At 47.8% G+C, this 11,931-nt stretch overlaps 1 protein-coding gene across 3 annotated transcripts; it reads right to left on the minus strand.

The window, feature by feature from the left end:
• Window positions 1–65: 65 nt before the first annotated feature.
• RNPS1 (RNA binding protein with serine rich domain 1) lies at window positions 66–9,625 on the minus strand. Of its 3 annotated transcripts, none has more exons than XM_082490567.1 (7): window positions 9,581–9,625; window positions 5,782–5,937; window positions 5,264–5,455; window positions 3,944–4,046; window positions 2,996–3,149; window positions 2,369–2,510; window positions 66–1,062 (listed from the first exon to the last, which is right to left on the minus strand). In XM_082490567.1, coding segments are annotated over exons 1-7 (855 nt in total). In that variant the 5' UTR covers window positions 9,583–9,625; the 3' UTR covers window positions 66–956. The 3 variants fall into 3 exon arrangements, with proteins under 3 accessions (XP_082346693.1, XP_082346691.1, XP_082346692.1); XM_082490565.1 differs by lacking the exon at window positions 9,581–9,625 and adding an exon at window positions 6,302–6,376; XM_082490566.1 differs by lacking the exons at window positions 2,369–2,510; window positions 9,581–9,625 and adding an exon at window positions 6,302–6,376.
• Between the last annotated feature and the right edge of the window lie 2,306 nt (window positions 9,626–11,931).

The following is an 11,931-nucleotide window of genomic DNA, read 5'->3' on the forward strand; positions in this document are numbered from 1 at the left end:
TTATTCAATAGTCGCTCGTCCTACACAAGTACAAACACAACATGGCCCAAAAGGCTACAAAGTGATACAAAACAAAAATCTTTATAGTATTGACTGTACAACAGGTGGTAAATTCTTTGCCTTTCCCTATGCGAAGCCCAGTCAATCCAGCCAGCGCAGCGGCCCCGAGCCTCCCTCTCCGCCTCCCAGCTTCCAGGGGTCGATGCTCAGGCCGCGTATTTGAGATTTGTAAGAGCAGAAGCACTCACACCGTCTCCCCAGGCGGGGAGGGGGTGTAGGAAGATTTTACCAAAACCCTTTAAGAAAAGGTGAAAGGAATCACTTACGGGGGCAGCTACAAACCAGTTCTTAAGGTTGCCAGCGACCGCCTGGTATATGCATTACAGAAGAGCTTAACCCGCAGAAAGAGCTCACCCTGCGGAAACTAACAAGCTTTTTGGGAACTGGAATAAAGCGACAACTCGGTATTTAAGTCTCGGGCAGATCTGGGCTCCAGCTGCTCTGAAAAAAAAAATCCCGCGCTGGCACCTAGAGATCAAGTTAAATGCCTCCCTGCCTCTCTACACAGGGTTTCCAAAATAGCTCAAGATTTACATGCTCGTCTGTACAGCGTGCTAAGCGTTTAGAAATCACCAAGCGGCAGCCTGCTAACTGGAGAAAGAGAGGCTGTAACATCTTTCCTTCCCTTTACCTGGAAAAGATGTTTTTTGCAGCCTTCAAAAAAATCAAAGCCATTTTTTAAATAATTTCAATTCAATGCCAGGAAACTAGAAGCCCCCCCAGCAGAGGCTATCTACTGGCCGGGAACTGTCGCTCTCCCCTCTTAGGTTGCCTTCACTGCCAGGATTATTTCTCTCTCTCTCACTCCTCACCCAGACCCATTATAAAAAAAAGGTACAATATTTAGTCTGATGGGATTTAAGTTAAAAAATAAAAAGCTGTCCAGTCTTTTTGCTTTATCGCGAGGAGTTTGAGCTGGAGCGGCTGCGATGGCGCCTTCGTCCAGGAGATCTGGATCTTGATCGCCGGCGAACAGGGGATCTGCGCCGAGGAGAGCGGGACCTGACAAAGAAGGAGAAAGCGTCCATTAGGAGACAAGCACAACGGGTTCCAGTAATTTGTCAGCACACCTATCCACTTTTCAAAAACACTTCAACGCTCCACTCCAAAAAAACCTTCCCACACCACAGGAAAAGAGCTCCAGCAAAATGCAGCCAGCTCCCGAGAGGAAAAAGGCAACTCAAACACTGACTGCACAGCAGGAATATTCTGGCTACCCTCCCTCTGCTTCAGGAAGTTGAAAGAATGTTTAATATCCAAAGAACAGACAAGTATCTTGTCTTCTTCCTCAAGCAAAACAAGTTCATGTTCATTCCGCATCAGATTCTCCTTCATCTGAACAGTCAGCTTTGACCCCCAAAATACAGTGATATTCAGGGAAGGGGTTTACATAAGCCCTTTCAAACCACAGGGACATTTCTTAGAGGAAGTCTAACGCTACAGAAATACTGATGATTCAAGCTCTTCAGTACTACAATCAATCTGTACGGCCACCAGTATGACACCGAGGTTCCAGGCACAGGATATTAACAGAGCCTGAAAAGGACAATAAAAATTTGACTAGGGAAGAAAACAACCGACGAGGAGGGAACGCCAAACGTATCATTTGCCAGACCTCAGTAAAAAGCATATTTAAACAAGCAGCAACAGGCAGTGGATCTTGTGCCACGTTAACTAGTTCTCATTTTTAAACCTGTAGTTCGTAAGCTGTTCAGCAATCGGGTGGCTCAAACAGGAGCAGCTTTTACTACTGACAAGTGTCTCAGCAGATTTCCAAGACAGAGGAGACCACCTAGATGCTGTGGAAGACCCCAAAAGACTTTTTATCTGAGCACATTCAGGCACCCCCGAGTCACACAACGGGCACGTGTGTCAGGTCACATCTTGTGGTCAGTGTACTCCGTTCACCCGACGCAGGCGCCCTGCTTTTTGCTCACAGAAATAAGGGAGGGAGGTGCAAAGGCTTCAGAAAAGCAAGCGGTTGGAGCAGGCTGCCAAAAGCATCCTGCCAACCAGAAGTCCATTCCCGCTGCGCCTGGAAGCATTTATGCAGAAGGGACGCCAGGGAACAGGCTGGAAAACATCTGACATTTCCAACTGACTGCATTCAGGGTGTAGACCAGAGCAGGTCACCCCGGCACTATGGAGTTAAGAAGTGCAATCCAGGTTCAACTGATGCCCAAAAGGCGTTACTGTCATTTGGAAGGGAAAGTCAAGTCCAACAGGATTGAATTGTCCCCGTGCCGAGTCCTTCAGTGACAACACATGGTTACACAGAGAAGGAAATACAAATTGTCACAGCTCTCACCTTCTCCTCATGCGAGGGGGTGACCTGCGCCACATCGGTGGTGGCGGCAGCATCCTCCTGGGTGGGCTAAAGCGTCTGGGAGGTGGCCTGGGGCGTGGTGCCAGCACAGCCGTGGCAGTGATCTCCTGACCATCAATCTGGCCTTTTTAGGGAACCACAGAAACGGGGAGAAGTAAATATATTCCAACACTAACATCTACACATCACATTACTGCAACTCACAGCTTTGTCACAAGCAACTAAAGCGTGAATCAGCCCATGGTCCTATTTCCACCACCCCCTCAGGGGTTATTTTGACAAAGTCCACACACATACTAGACTTCTTAATCTAATATCCCATCAAATTGCAGTTCAGAAGTTAACTGGGAAAGATTTTCACAGAAACTTAAAAGAATTTTACTACTATTTGTTCTGAAAAAAACCTCAGTTTTAATAGTTCTGTGATTTTTTTTTTTTGATCTGTCCTGAACCACACAAAAGCTAAAGCCATTTGGGCTGAAAACAGACAGTATTTCAGATCAATTCCCCAAAGGTTTTCCCATCACCTGTAACTCATTTTCAGATCAAATTCATCTGCTCCAAAGATTTTTAAAAGCACCCAGCCTCCTTGCAGCATTTGATACCTACCTCCATCCATGTGTTTCAGGGCTTTCTCAGCATCATCTGGGTTCTCAAACTCCACATAAGCGTAACCTTTGGAGAGGTGTGGATTTAGCCTGTCAACTGGCATGTCAATCATTTTAATCTTTCCATAAGTGGAAAAAATTTCCATGATGTGATCCTGCAGAGAAAGAGCAAGACAAGGATACAGACCACACTTACTGACCAGGTCTGGCTGACGCAGAGCAGTAAATTCAAGCTGTACGCAGCACTAGTTTAGTTTTAAATCAATGCCATGATCAGGAAGAGACATATTTTGTTGGCCAGATGTGGAAAGGATTACCACTGCTTTCTCTACTGCTGTCTATTCTATTCCTTGGATTGTTCCAAACCTTCAGTTCTAGCAGCACTACTGCTGCATGCCAACATGGGCTACAAAAACACAACTACTGTAAAAATCCTCTTGGGGATCCAAAAAGGGAACTTCTGCCCTGAAGTTGAATACTCTTAAGGTGCAATTGTTAGTATTGAAAAAATGATTTTTTTTTTTTTTTTAAGCACCCTAAACCTTTTACCTCTGAAGACCATTCTAGCAAAGATAATTCAAGCCAGCCCAGTTCTCTTCAGACTCTTTATCGAGAGCTTCCAGAGAGCCTTAATGCCTCCAAGGTAATTTCAGCTCTTGTCCCAGCTTCTACAGTTTTCTTCCCAGTAAGGCAAGACACAAGGTCTGGGACACTGACAAAACAGACAGACCTTTTAAGCATTATACAGTCTCAAAAGCCCGCACTGTATTTGACTCAGTAAAATCCTACCAAAATTTTCCTCACTGACCGATTTGGCCACAAAGCAGGAATTTGCAACAGCGTGGCAGCACTTGAGCAACAAAAAAAGGTTTGAGCGCTTTAAAAGAGCCACTGGCACATCCTCACAGATGACAGGCAAGCTTGGTATTACAGGGGAGCATGCAGTTACCTTGGTCACGTTTCTAGTGAGCCTGCCAACGTGCACTTTTGTAGGTCTGGGTGATGGGCTTCGCCTCTTTCGCTCCTTTTCATCCCTCTTGGGTGGCTTGGACCTAATTTTGACAACAGAAAATGTTTACAGTATTCAGACAACATGAAGACAAAACCAAGAAGTCAGGCATTATCTCCTGATAAAAAAGTACCATTTTTCTCGGGAGGACATCTTTTCTCTTTAAGAAGTTACAGGTTAGGAAGTGCTGGGATGGTGGTGTTCCACTTAGAAACACCTCAGGATTTGCATTTGCCTTGTCTGCTTTTGCTTTAGAACCTTCTGGAATTTAAGAGCCTTTTTTTTTTTTTTTTTTTGTGAGTTTTCAACTTTACAGCAACTAGGTAACAAACAGGAAATTAGCAAACATTTCTTCAAAGTCGTTGGCCATAGTTAAAGAATTTCCCAGTTAAAAGAAAAAACATTCTTTGCCTCAACAATTAAAGAGGCAAAATGAAGATATAAACACCAAAGCATACCACAGCCAGGCAAATTAACGGATCCAATGATTTGTCTTTCTGTATCTTCTGTTCACTACAGAGGTCCAGAAATGTCACAGTTAAAAAAACTATTTAAGTAGCTGCATATCGCAATTTCTTTGTAGTTTTTTAAAAAAGGAATGTAATTTTAATCTGTAAAAAATTCAGTATGCAGCAAACTTATGCTTCTTTCTAATCTCACTGTCCATAAACTGAGGGATATACTTACAAAACCCACACTAGCTTATAAGAATTCAGCAGTTTTTATCAGCCTTCAGCACCTTACCTACAGAATTATCCAAAGGAAAAACTGTATGGACATTAACATAGTTTGATTCCTAACCTTACAGGAAAATGATTCCGTTGCCCCTCCTCCCATTTTATTTTTTTATACATAAGAATATACATCTATATTTGGATACACATGTACACCATTTTCAGCCCTGACTTTTCTGATAGTCTTGACTGTAATTTACAGGAATCAAAGAGCTTTACTCTCATCTAGTGCCCATATAATCCCATACTATTGGGGAAACATTGATTAAAATTGCATCTACAAAATCTAATATTTAAAATCACTCTTTAAAATGAGGTTTTTAATGTCTCTTCCTACAGAGCACATGTTTTGATTGTATGCAAAAGGAGCACAACCATTCTACCAAAATTCAGATCTCTAGGTTAGGGATAAAGTAAATGGTCCTCAGAAAAAAAAAAAATAAAAATCTATTCTGATCATAATATTGTATTCTACACGGAAATTAACCCCCCACCTGGTAACTCCTAGAAGGCAAATAAAACTCACTTGGAGCGGGAGCGTCTCCTGTTGTCATGTCTCCGTCGAGATGGACTTGGAGATCCAGAGGAGCTGCTGGAACTGGAACTGCGTGAGGTGCTGGAGCTCCCAGAGCGGCTTGAGGCAGAAGAGGAGCTAGAGCCACTGCTAGAACCAGTGCTGGAACTGGACCCCGAACTGGAAGTTGAGCTGGAACGGGATCTGTTGGGGGAAGGTGGTGGGGAATAAAAATGAGTGGAGCACCCAGAAAAAGAACTGCTGAAAAACTTTTGATAATTACAGAGAGAGCAACTCCAAGTTAGAACAATGAAAACTGATGCTCCATAGCTCACTAGACAGTCAAAGGAAATTCATACCTAAAAAAAAAACCAAAAACCTAAAATCTCTTGAGTTAAACAAAACTGCACTGTGACTAACACAACGCAAGCTTTCAACAAGTCCACGACACAGGGAATGAAGCGTACCAGAAATCAAACTGGTGGTTTCCGAGAACACTGTAATTTGTTACTACCTGTAAAAGTAACTACCTGGTACTGCTGCTCCCACTGGAAGCACTGCGTCTTTTGCGTGTCTTGTCTCGACCACGATCCTTTTCACCCGATTCCTTAGTCCCTCCTTTATCCTTGGACCGGTCTTTTGATTTCTCTTCAGACCTATCCTTCCGCTTGGTTGGTGAGGGAGCCCTTCAAGAACAAATCAGAGAAGACATTGTTTAATACAGAAAACCACAAACAACAACAAAAAAACCCCACACCCGAACAAAGAACAGAACAGCAACACAAAACATTGCACTTCAAATGTAACTGAAGATCACCATAACTGCAGAGTTAAAGCATTAGGCAAGTTTGGAGGTTTTAGAAAAAGGAAAATATTTTAAATTACAGAGCAGCTTTGAGAAAGACAGCTATAGCATACAGAAATTCTCACACATAGAAATTCACGCAGAAAGAGGTACATTTCCAATTCCTCACCCTCACTGGGGGAGCCCTAGAACCCTATAACATCCCCAGTTTTGTTAAGCCTAGAAAATTCGGACAGAATGATTACCTAGTGTTGGATTTTTTATTATTTTCTTTGAGTCCTAGCAAACTCTTCTTTTTCAATCCTGATAACTCCATTTCCCCTTTGGAGACGTCCAAAGCAGCACCGAATGGGCCTCACTTATCTCAAATCTCACTTCTAACTCCTCGATTCTGAGAACCGATCCCTAATCGAGTGCAATAAACTCCAAAGAACAGCCTAGTGACAAGATAAAAGGGTTTAGAAACAAGAAATTAACAGAGAGGCATAAAACAACAAACCCGCTTTGCGACAGTGGCAGCACACTGGGCACCAAATGACTTCTACAGAGTACTCCAGTTGCACGGCCGTTAACGGCCAGCCTCCGTGCCGGCTCCCACTGGCACCGTGTGCCTCATGTAAAAGTCTGCATCCACATTTAAAGCTATCATTTTGCCGTTCACAGAAGTACGAAGGACCTTAATGATCCTACAAAAAAATTAGCAGACAGAGGACATCCATTTTCTCTGCACAACGTACATGCAGCTCATGCCTCTGGACAACACAGCCTTGTCTCCAGAGAAGTAAGCACTGTTTTTGTCCAAGATAAATTTGTGCCATATAGCATATATCTGTCAGGAAGAAAGGGTTGTTGAGAACAAAATCCCCCCACTGAATTACGGCTGCTCAACACGCTGCTTCCAAAGCTCTGTCAGCCTTGGGAAGGCTGGATTAAAGGGCCCAGTTTGCTGCACTGCTGCAACAGCAGATCCCACTTGAACTTCTTCTAAACTGGATTCTGACCTCATCTAGCCCAAATCAGTTCCCCCTTTACTCCAGATCTAAAAGGAGACATTTAACACACCACTATTTAACACTGAAATACCGGGCATTAGTCGAATTCCCGAAGTTTCCCATGAGAAGGCTGCATCCATCGCATACTCTGCGATGTCTAAACATGTTGTTGCATTTTGACCATTCCACATGTTTTTTTTAACACCAGGTTTACAAAGCTGCCTCCAACGTATGTTTTAATAACCACTAAACGAGCGCAGAAGATTTGATTTGCTATAACACCCATTATCTACCCATGAATGAAAGATTCAGGAAAAGGAAGAGTGGGCACAAGCATGTCTGAACTGCCAGGCTTATCTGAAGTGGCACTGAATATTCACAGTACTGCAGGATGTTGGAAACATCTCTATCTCCACGTGCATCACAGGCAAAATTAGTTAACAAGGAAAAAAACCTCTCCAGCTCACTGCATCCAACAACCTTGTTGCTTCTGCACTTCTGGTGTCAGATTCTGGCAAGCAATTGCTTTATTCTCTAAATTGCAGTTAAATTTATGTTTGGGAAGAGATCACTTCTGAACAGCCGAACTCGCTTTCCTGATTTTCAGCTTCACAGTTTTCCCTACTACAACAACTCCAAAAAGCAACACCAGAAGGAAACACTCACAAACCCAGCTCGCTGCAGATCCAGAAGTCAAGAAACACCCATGCTTTTTTGCATGGAGAACAGGAAACACACAACACAAACGTGACACTGACAGGGCTTGCTGGAAGAGGAGACCTCTTCTCTACCACCAGTGGTGGTGAGAAGGCAGTCCATGGACTGGTGCTGCAAAGGTGACTAGGAAAGGCAAACCTGGAGTACGTCACACCGCTATATGATATTTTTAACCAGCTCTAGACCTCTAGCACAAAGCGTGAGGGGGCTGCAGTTCAAAAACTGAAAGCCACCACATCAGACCTGCTGACTCACTTGGAAGAACAGACAAGTATCTGGACTCACAAGACCAAAAAACCGGACATCTTCCTTTCCCACCCTTCTTCTAAATATACCATAGTCGGGTTTGCATTCTCTCTTCCTACACACCAATTTCTCTTGCATCTGTGAACTATTACGGTGATGACCCTACCAGCTCAGCCATGCAAAACTATCTATTATTCTTTGATAGCTGGCTCCGATTTTACCCTTACTGGAAGGAGGGAAGAGAGCGGGCCCAGATGAAGACCAGCACACGCTTTGCTGTTACCCAGCCTGCTGCTGGAGCAGTAGGTAATACTTCAGCTAAACAGCTACCACTCCAGCACCACTCCTCAGGACAGGCACTTACCAGACAAATTAGCCATATGTTGAGCAAATTCCCATATGATGGCACATGCAGCATTTAAACAGCCTCCAAACTAACTAGCGTTTTCTCTCCATCAAATATATATGTACCTTTCTCAAGAATGCCACTTGCCTAGCTTACTTCAGTTGGAAATCTCAGCCTAAGAGACACAGCCTGTGAGCAATTTCATCTGTATGCATTCAGACATTCACTGAAAGATGTGGAAAAAATAAAATCATGATCTTCACACAAAGGCAAACAACAATGCATTTCTAAGCGACGTCCTTCTACAATCAAAAGAACTCTCGGTCCCTAACAAATCAATGTTTTGGCAGCACCCACCCCAAACCAGAAAGTCTAAGATCGATCTGCACAGGCCAAACATTCATTTCACACACACACCTCTCCACTTTAATGACTTGGTTTGCCCTCTCAGAGAGCTGCAAAGGAAGCAAACTCAGCTCTCCCTCAGACTTCCTGCACGACTACAGGCAAGTCCCTTAACGGCAGTTTGCTTCACATCCTCATTTGCAAAACGGGGAAAAGATTTTCCTCCTGGGAGGAGAGAGTTCAACGCTCGGCAGTTCTTTGCAAGGTTACGGCCGCTCGCCCAAGCTAACTACAGGGAGCGGGGCCGGAGGAGCGCCGGGGCAGCCAACTCCGCCTCCCGCTTCGCACGCCGTGGGGTAGGTTACGGCGCCGGGCGGACCGAGGGCTTGTCGCTGCTGACCGCACCGTACGTGTTGCCATACTATGGGCGAAGCCGAGGCGCGGGCTGAGGAACAGGGAGAGAAAAGCACAGACCAAGCACACAGAGTCGGTTCAGAGCAGAGCCCGCACCGCCCGCCGCCTCCGCCAGGCCCGGCCGGCCCGCCCGCCCCCGGACCCGCACAGCGCTCCTCCCGCCGCCTCGGCCGCGGGGAGCGCCGAGACCCCGCCGGCCCCGGCTCCCCTCTAGGTCCCGGCTCGGCTCGGCCCCGCCCGGCCCCTCCCCGGCCCGGCCTCCCTCCCCGCCCCCGGCCGCGGTAGGCCGCGGCGCCCAGGCCCCATCCCTGACCCCCCCCCCCCCCCCCCGCCATCTCCTCCTCGGCGGCTCCGGCACGCTCCCCTCGGCACCCCCGGGCGGCGGCGGGGCCGCTGCGCGCCGCGACCGGGCCGGATGGACACCGATGGCCCGCGGCCCCCACCCCGGCCCTGGCCCCACTCACATCCTCGGCGCCCGCCGTAGCCGCCGCTCCCGGCCCGTCGCGCGCGAATCGACGCAGCGCGGGCGGGAAGGGGCGCCGCGCGGCGCGCGCCGATGGCGTCACACGCCGGGGAGGGGCGGGTTTAAAGGGACAGGGCGGGAGGGGAGCGGGTGGTCAGGGGGTCCGTGGGGAGAGGAGGGGAGCGGGTGGTCAGGGGGTCCGTGGGGAGAGGAGGGGAGCGGGTGGTCAGGGGGTCCGTGGGGAGAGGAGGGGAGCGGGTCACTCAACAGGCTCAGGGCAGGAGCAGGAAGAGAGGAAAACGGGCAGTGCGTTCCTGCAGCGAGAGAGAAATCCATTGCTCCTGAGAGGGTCCAGCGGTAATGGCCCATGGCCATGGCGGCCGAAGGACACTGACTGGTGGGACACGCTCTGCCGCTGGGACGGTCGGGTCTCGTTTATTCGAGCTCCCCGTGCTCCCCCGGGGTAGCGGTGCCTCAGCTCTGTGGGTGCCGGCCCCATTTGTTCAGGGGTGTCTGACAGTGCACCCCGTGGATCGGTGAGTGGTCAGTGCCTTCTGCACTGCACCTGCTCGTCTGTTTTTTGCAGCTACAATAGAAGTTGTTAAGTTTTCCTACAAACATTGTCCTGCTTAATAACAATAATAGCCAGGGCTTCGACTCTCGACTTTCCCTCAGTGACAGCCCAGGAAGCTGTAGGCCTTCACCGGTAGGCGCTGGGCCTGGTGTCGTGTCCAAGTTGCGGGTTCACAACACACAAGTCTCTACTGTGGGGTTGTGGCAGAGGTGTCCTCTCGGGGGGTGGGCAGCAGAAGGGGACGGTATTGCTGAAAGGGGACTCACCTGCTGCCTGGCTTGCCAAAGTGCAAGAGAAACGTGAAGAGGAGGATGAAAGACTTAAGATGGAGCAACATCCAGTGTCATTTCATAAATCTGAAGATTTATGTGATGTCTGTCGCGATGACCTTAGAATCATAGAATCATTGAATCATTTAGGTTGGAAAAGACCCTTAAGATCGAGTCCAACCATCAGCCTGACACTGCCAAACCCACCACTAACCTGTGTCCCTCAGCACCACGTCTGCCTGACTTTTAAATCCCTCCAGGGATGGTGACTCCACCACTGCCCTAGGCAGCCTGTTCCAGTGCTTGACAACCTTTTTTGTGAAGAAGTTTTTCCTAATATCCAATCTAAACCTCCCCTGGCACAACTTGGGGGTGGTTCCTCTTGCCCTATCGCCTGTTCCTTGGGAGCAGAGACCGACCCCCCGTCGCTACCCCCTCCTTTCAGGGAGCTGTAGAGAGCGAGAAGGTCTCCCCTCAGCCTCCTTTTCTCCAGGCTGCTGAACCCCCAGGTCCCTCAGCCACTCCTCATCAGACTTGTGCTCCAGACCCCTCACCAGCTCCATTGCCCTTCTCTGGACATGCTCCAGCACCTCAATGTCTTTCTTGTGAGCGGCCCAAAACTGAACACAGCACTTGAGGTGGGGCCTCACCGGTGCCAAGCACAGGGGGACAATCACTGCCCTGGTCCTGCTGGCCACATCATTGCTGATACAGGCCAGGGTGCTCTTGGCCTTCTTGGAAAGTCCCTCAGTGCTGTACTGGGGGGAGCGTACCCTGGGAAGTGCTGCCACGTGCACTGCTATTCCTGCCCAGGCATCTGCTGGTCGGCCTGCTGGAGATGGGGTGCTGACCCAAAGGAACTGTGGGCTGACCCAGCATGGCTGTTACTCTCTCCTTTCTTCCAACTAACTCTTTACACATGAAATTTTAAGTACCGTAGCTTTAATTCTTGAGTTTTATGGTGCTTTATTAAAATCTTCAGCCCATTTTCGTGCTGCCTGTTTTTGTCAATACTTGTTGTAACCACTGAGCTAAGAAATATGTAATGAATGTACCCTTTAGACAACGACTGCAGCCACAGCTGGAGACTAAGACATGATACATCTGAACCTCTTCTATACCACGTTTTAGCCACAAATCTGAAAACCGCTGTATGAAAGATGGCAAGTACCACTGTCTTCATTTAATAAATGGCAATATGGACTAAAGCTTAGGCCTCACAAAGATAAGCCAGGAGTCTCAGCCTGCCTTACCCGCAGGACCTGTGGCTTTCAGCAGGTTGTACTGTTGAGCGGTCAGTCCCAGTCTAGCCTACAGCCCAAGAACTACTGCAGAGAGAAGGTCCAGCGGGAGACACCATGCTTCCTTGGGCAGGAGGGATGGAAGCCAGGCTTGTTCCCACCTGGCTGTGCTCACTGCTCAGGGTACAGTGTTTAAAACTGTCGCCTCTCTTGGCTGTGGCAAAGCCATAATGGCTAGCTGCTCCCAAAGCCGCGCACACCCTTATTT

Source organism: Vanellus vanellus (assembly GCF_965231255.1).
Source record: "Vanellus vanellus genome assembly, chromosome: 14".
NCBI lineage: Eukaryota > Metazoa > Chordata > Aves > Charadriiformes > Charadriidae > Vanellus > Vanellus vanellus.

Coding starts and splice junctions, on each gene's coding strand:
- RNPS1 (XM_082490565.1), bottom strand. CDS start 6,372: ATGGAGTTATCAGGATTGAAAAAGAAGAGTTTGCTAGGACTCAAAGAA. Junction 4,047..5,263: donor AGGAGACGCTCCCGCTCCAA/GTGAGTTTTATT, acceptor TGTCAAAATTAG/GTCCAAGCCACCCAAGAGGG. Junction 1,063..2,368: donor CCCCCTCGCATGAGGAGAAG/GTGAGAGCTGTG, acceptor CTTCTTTGTCAG/GTCCCGCTCTCCTCGGCGCA.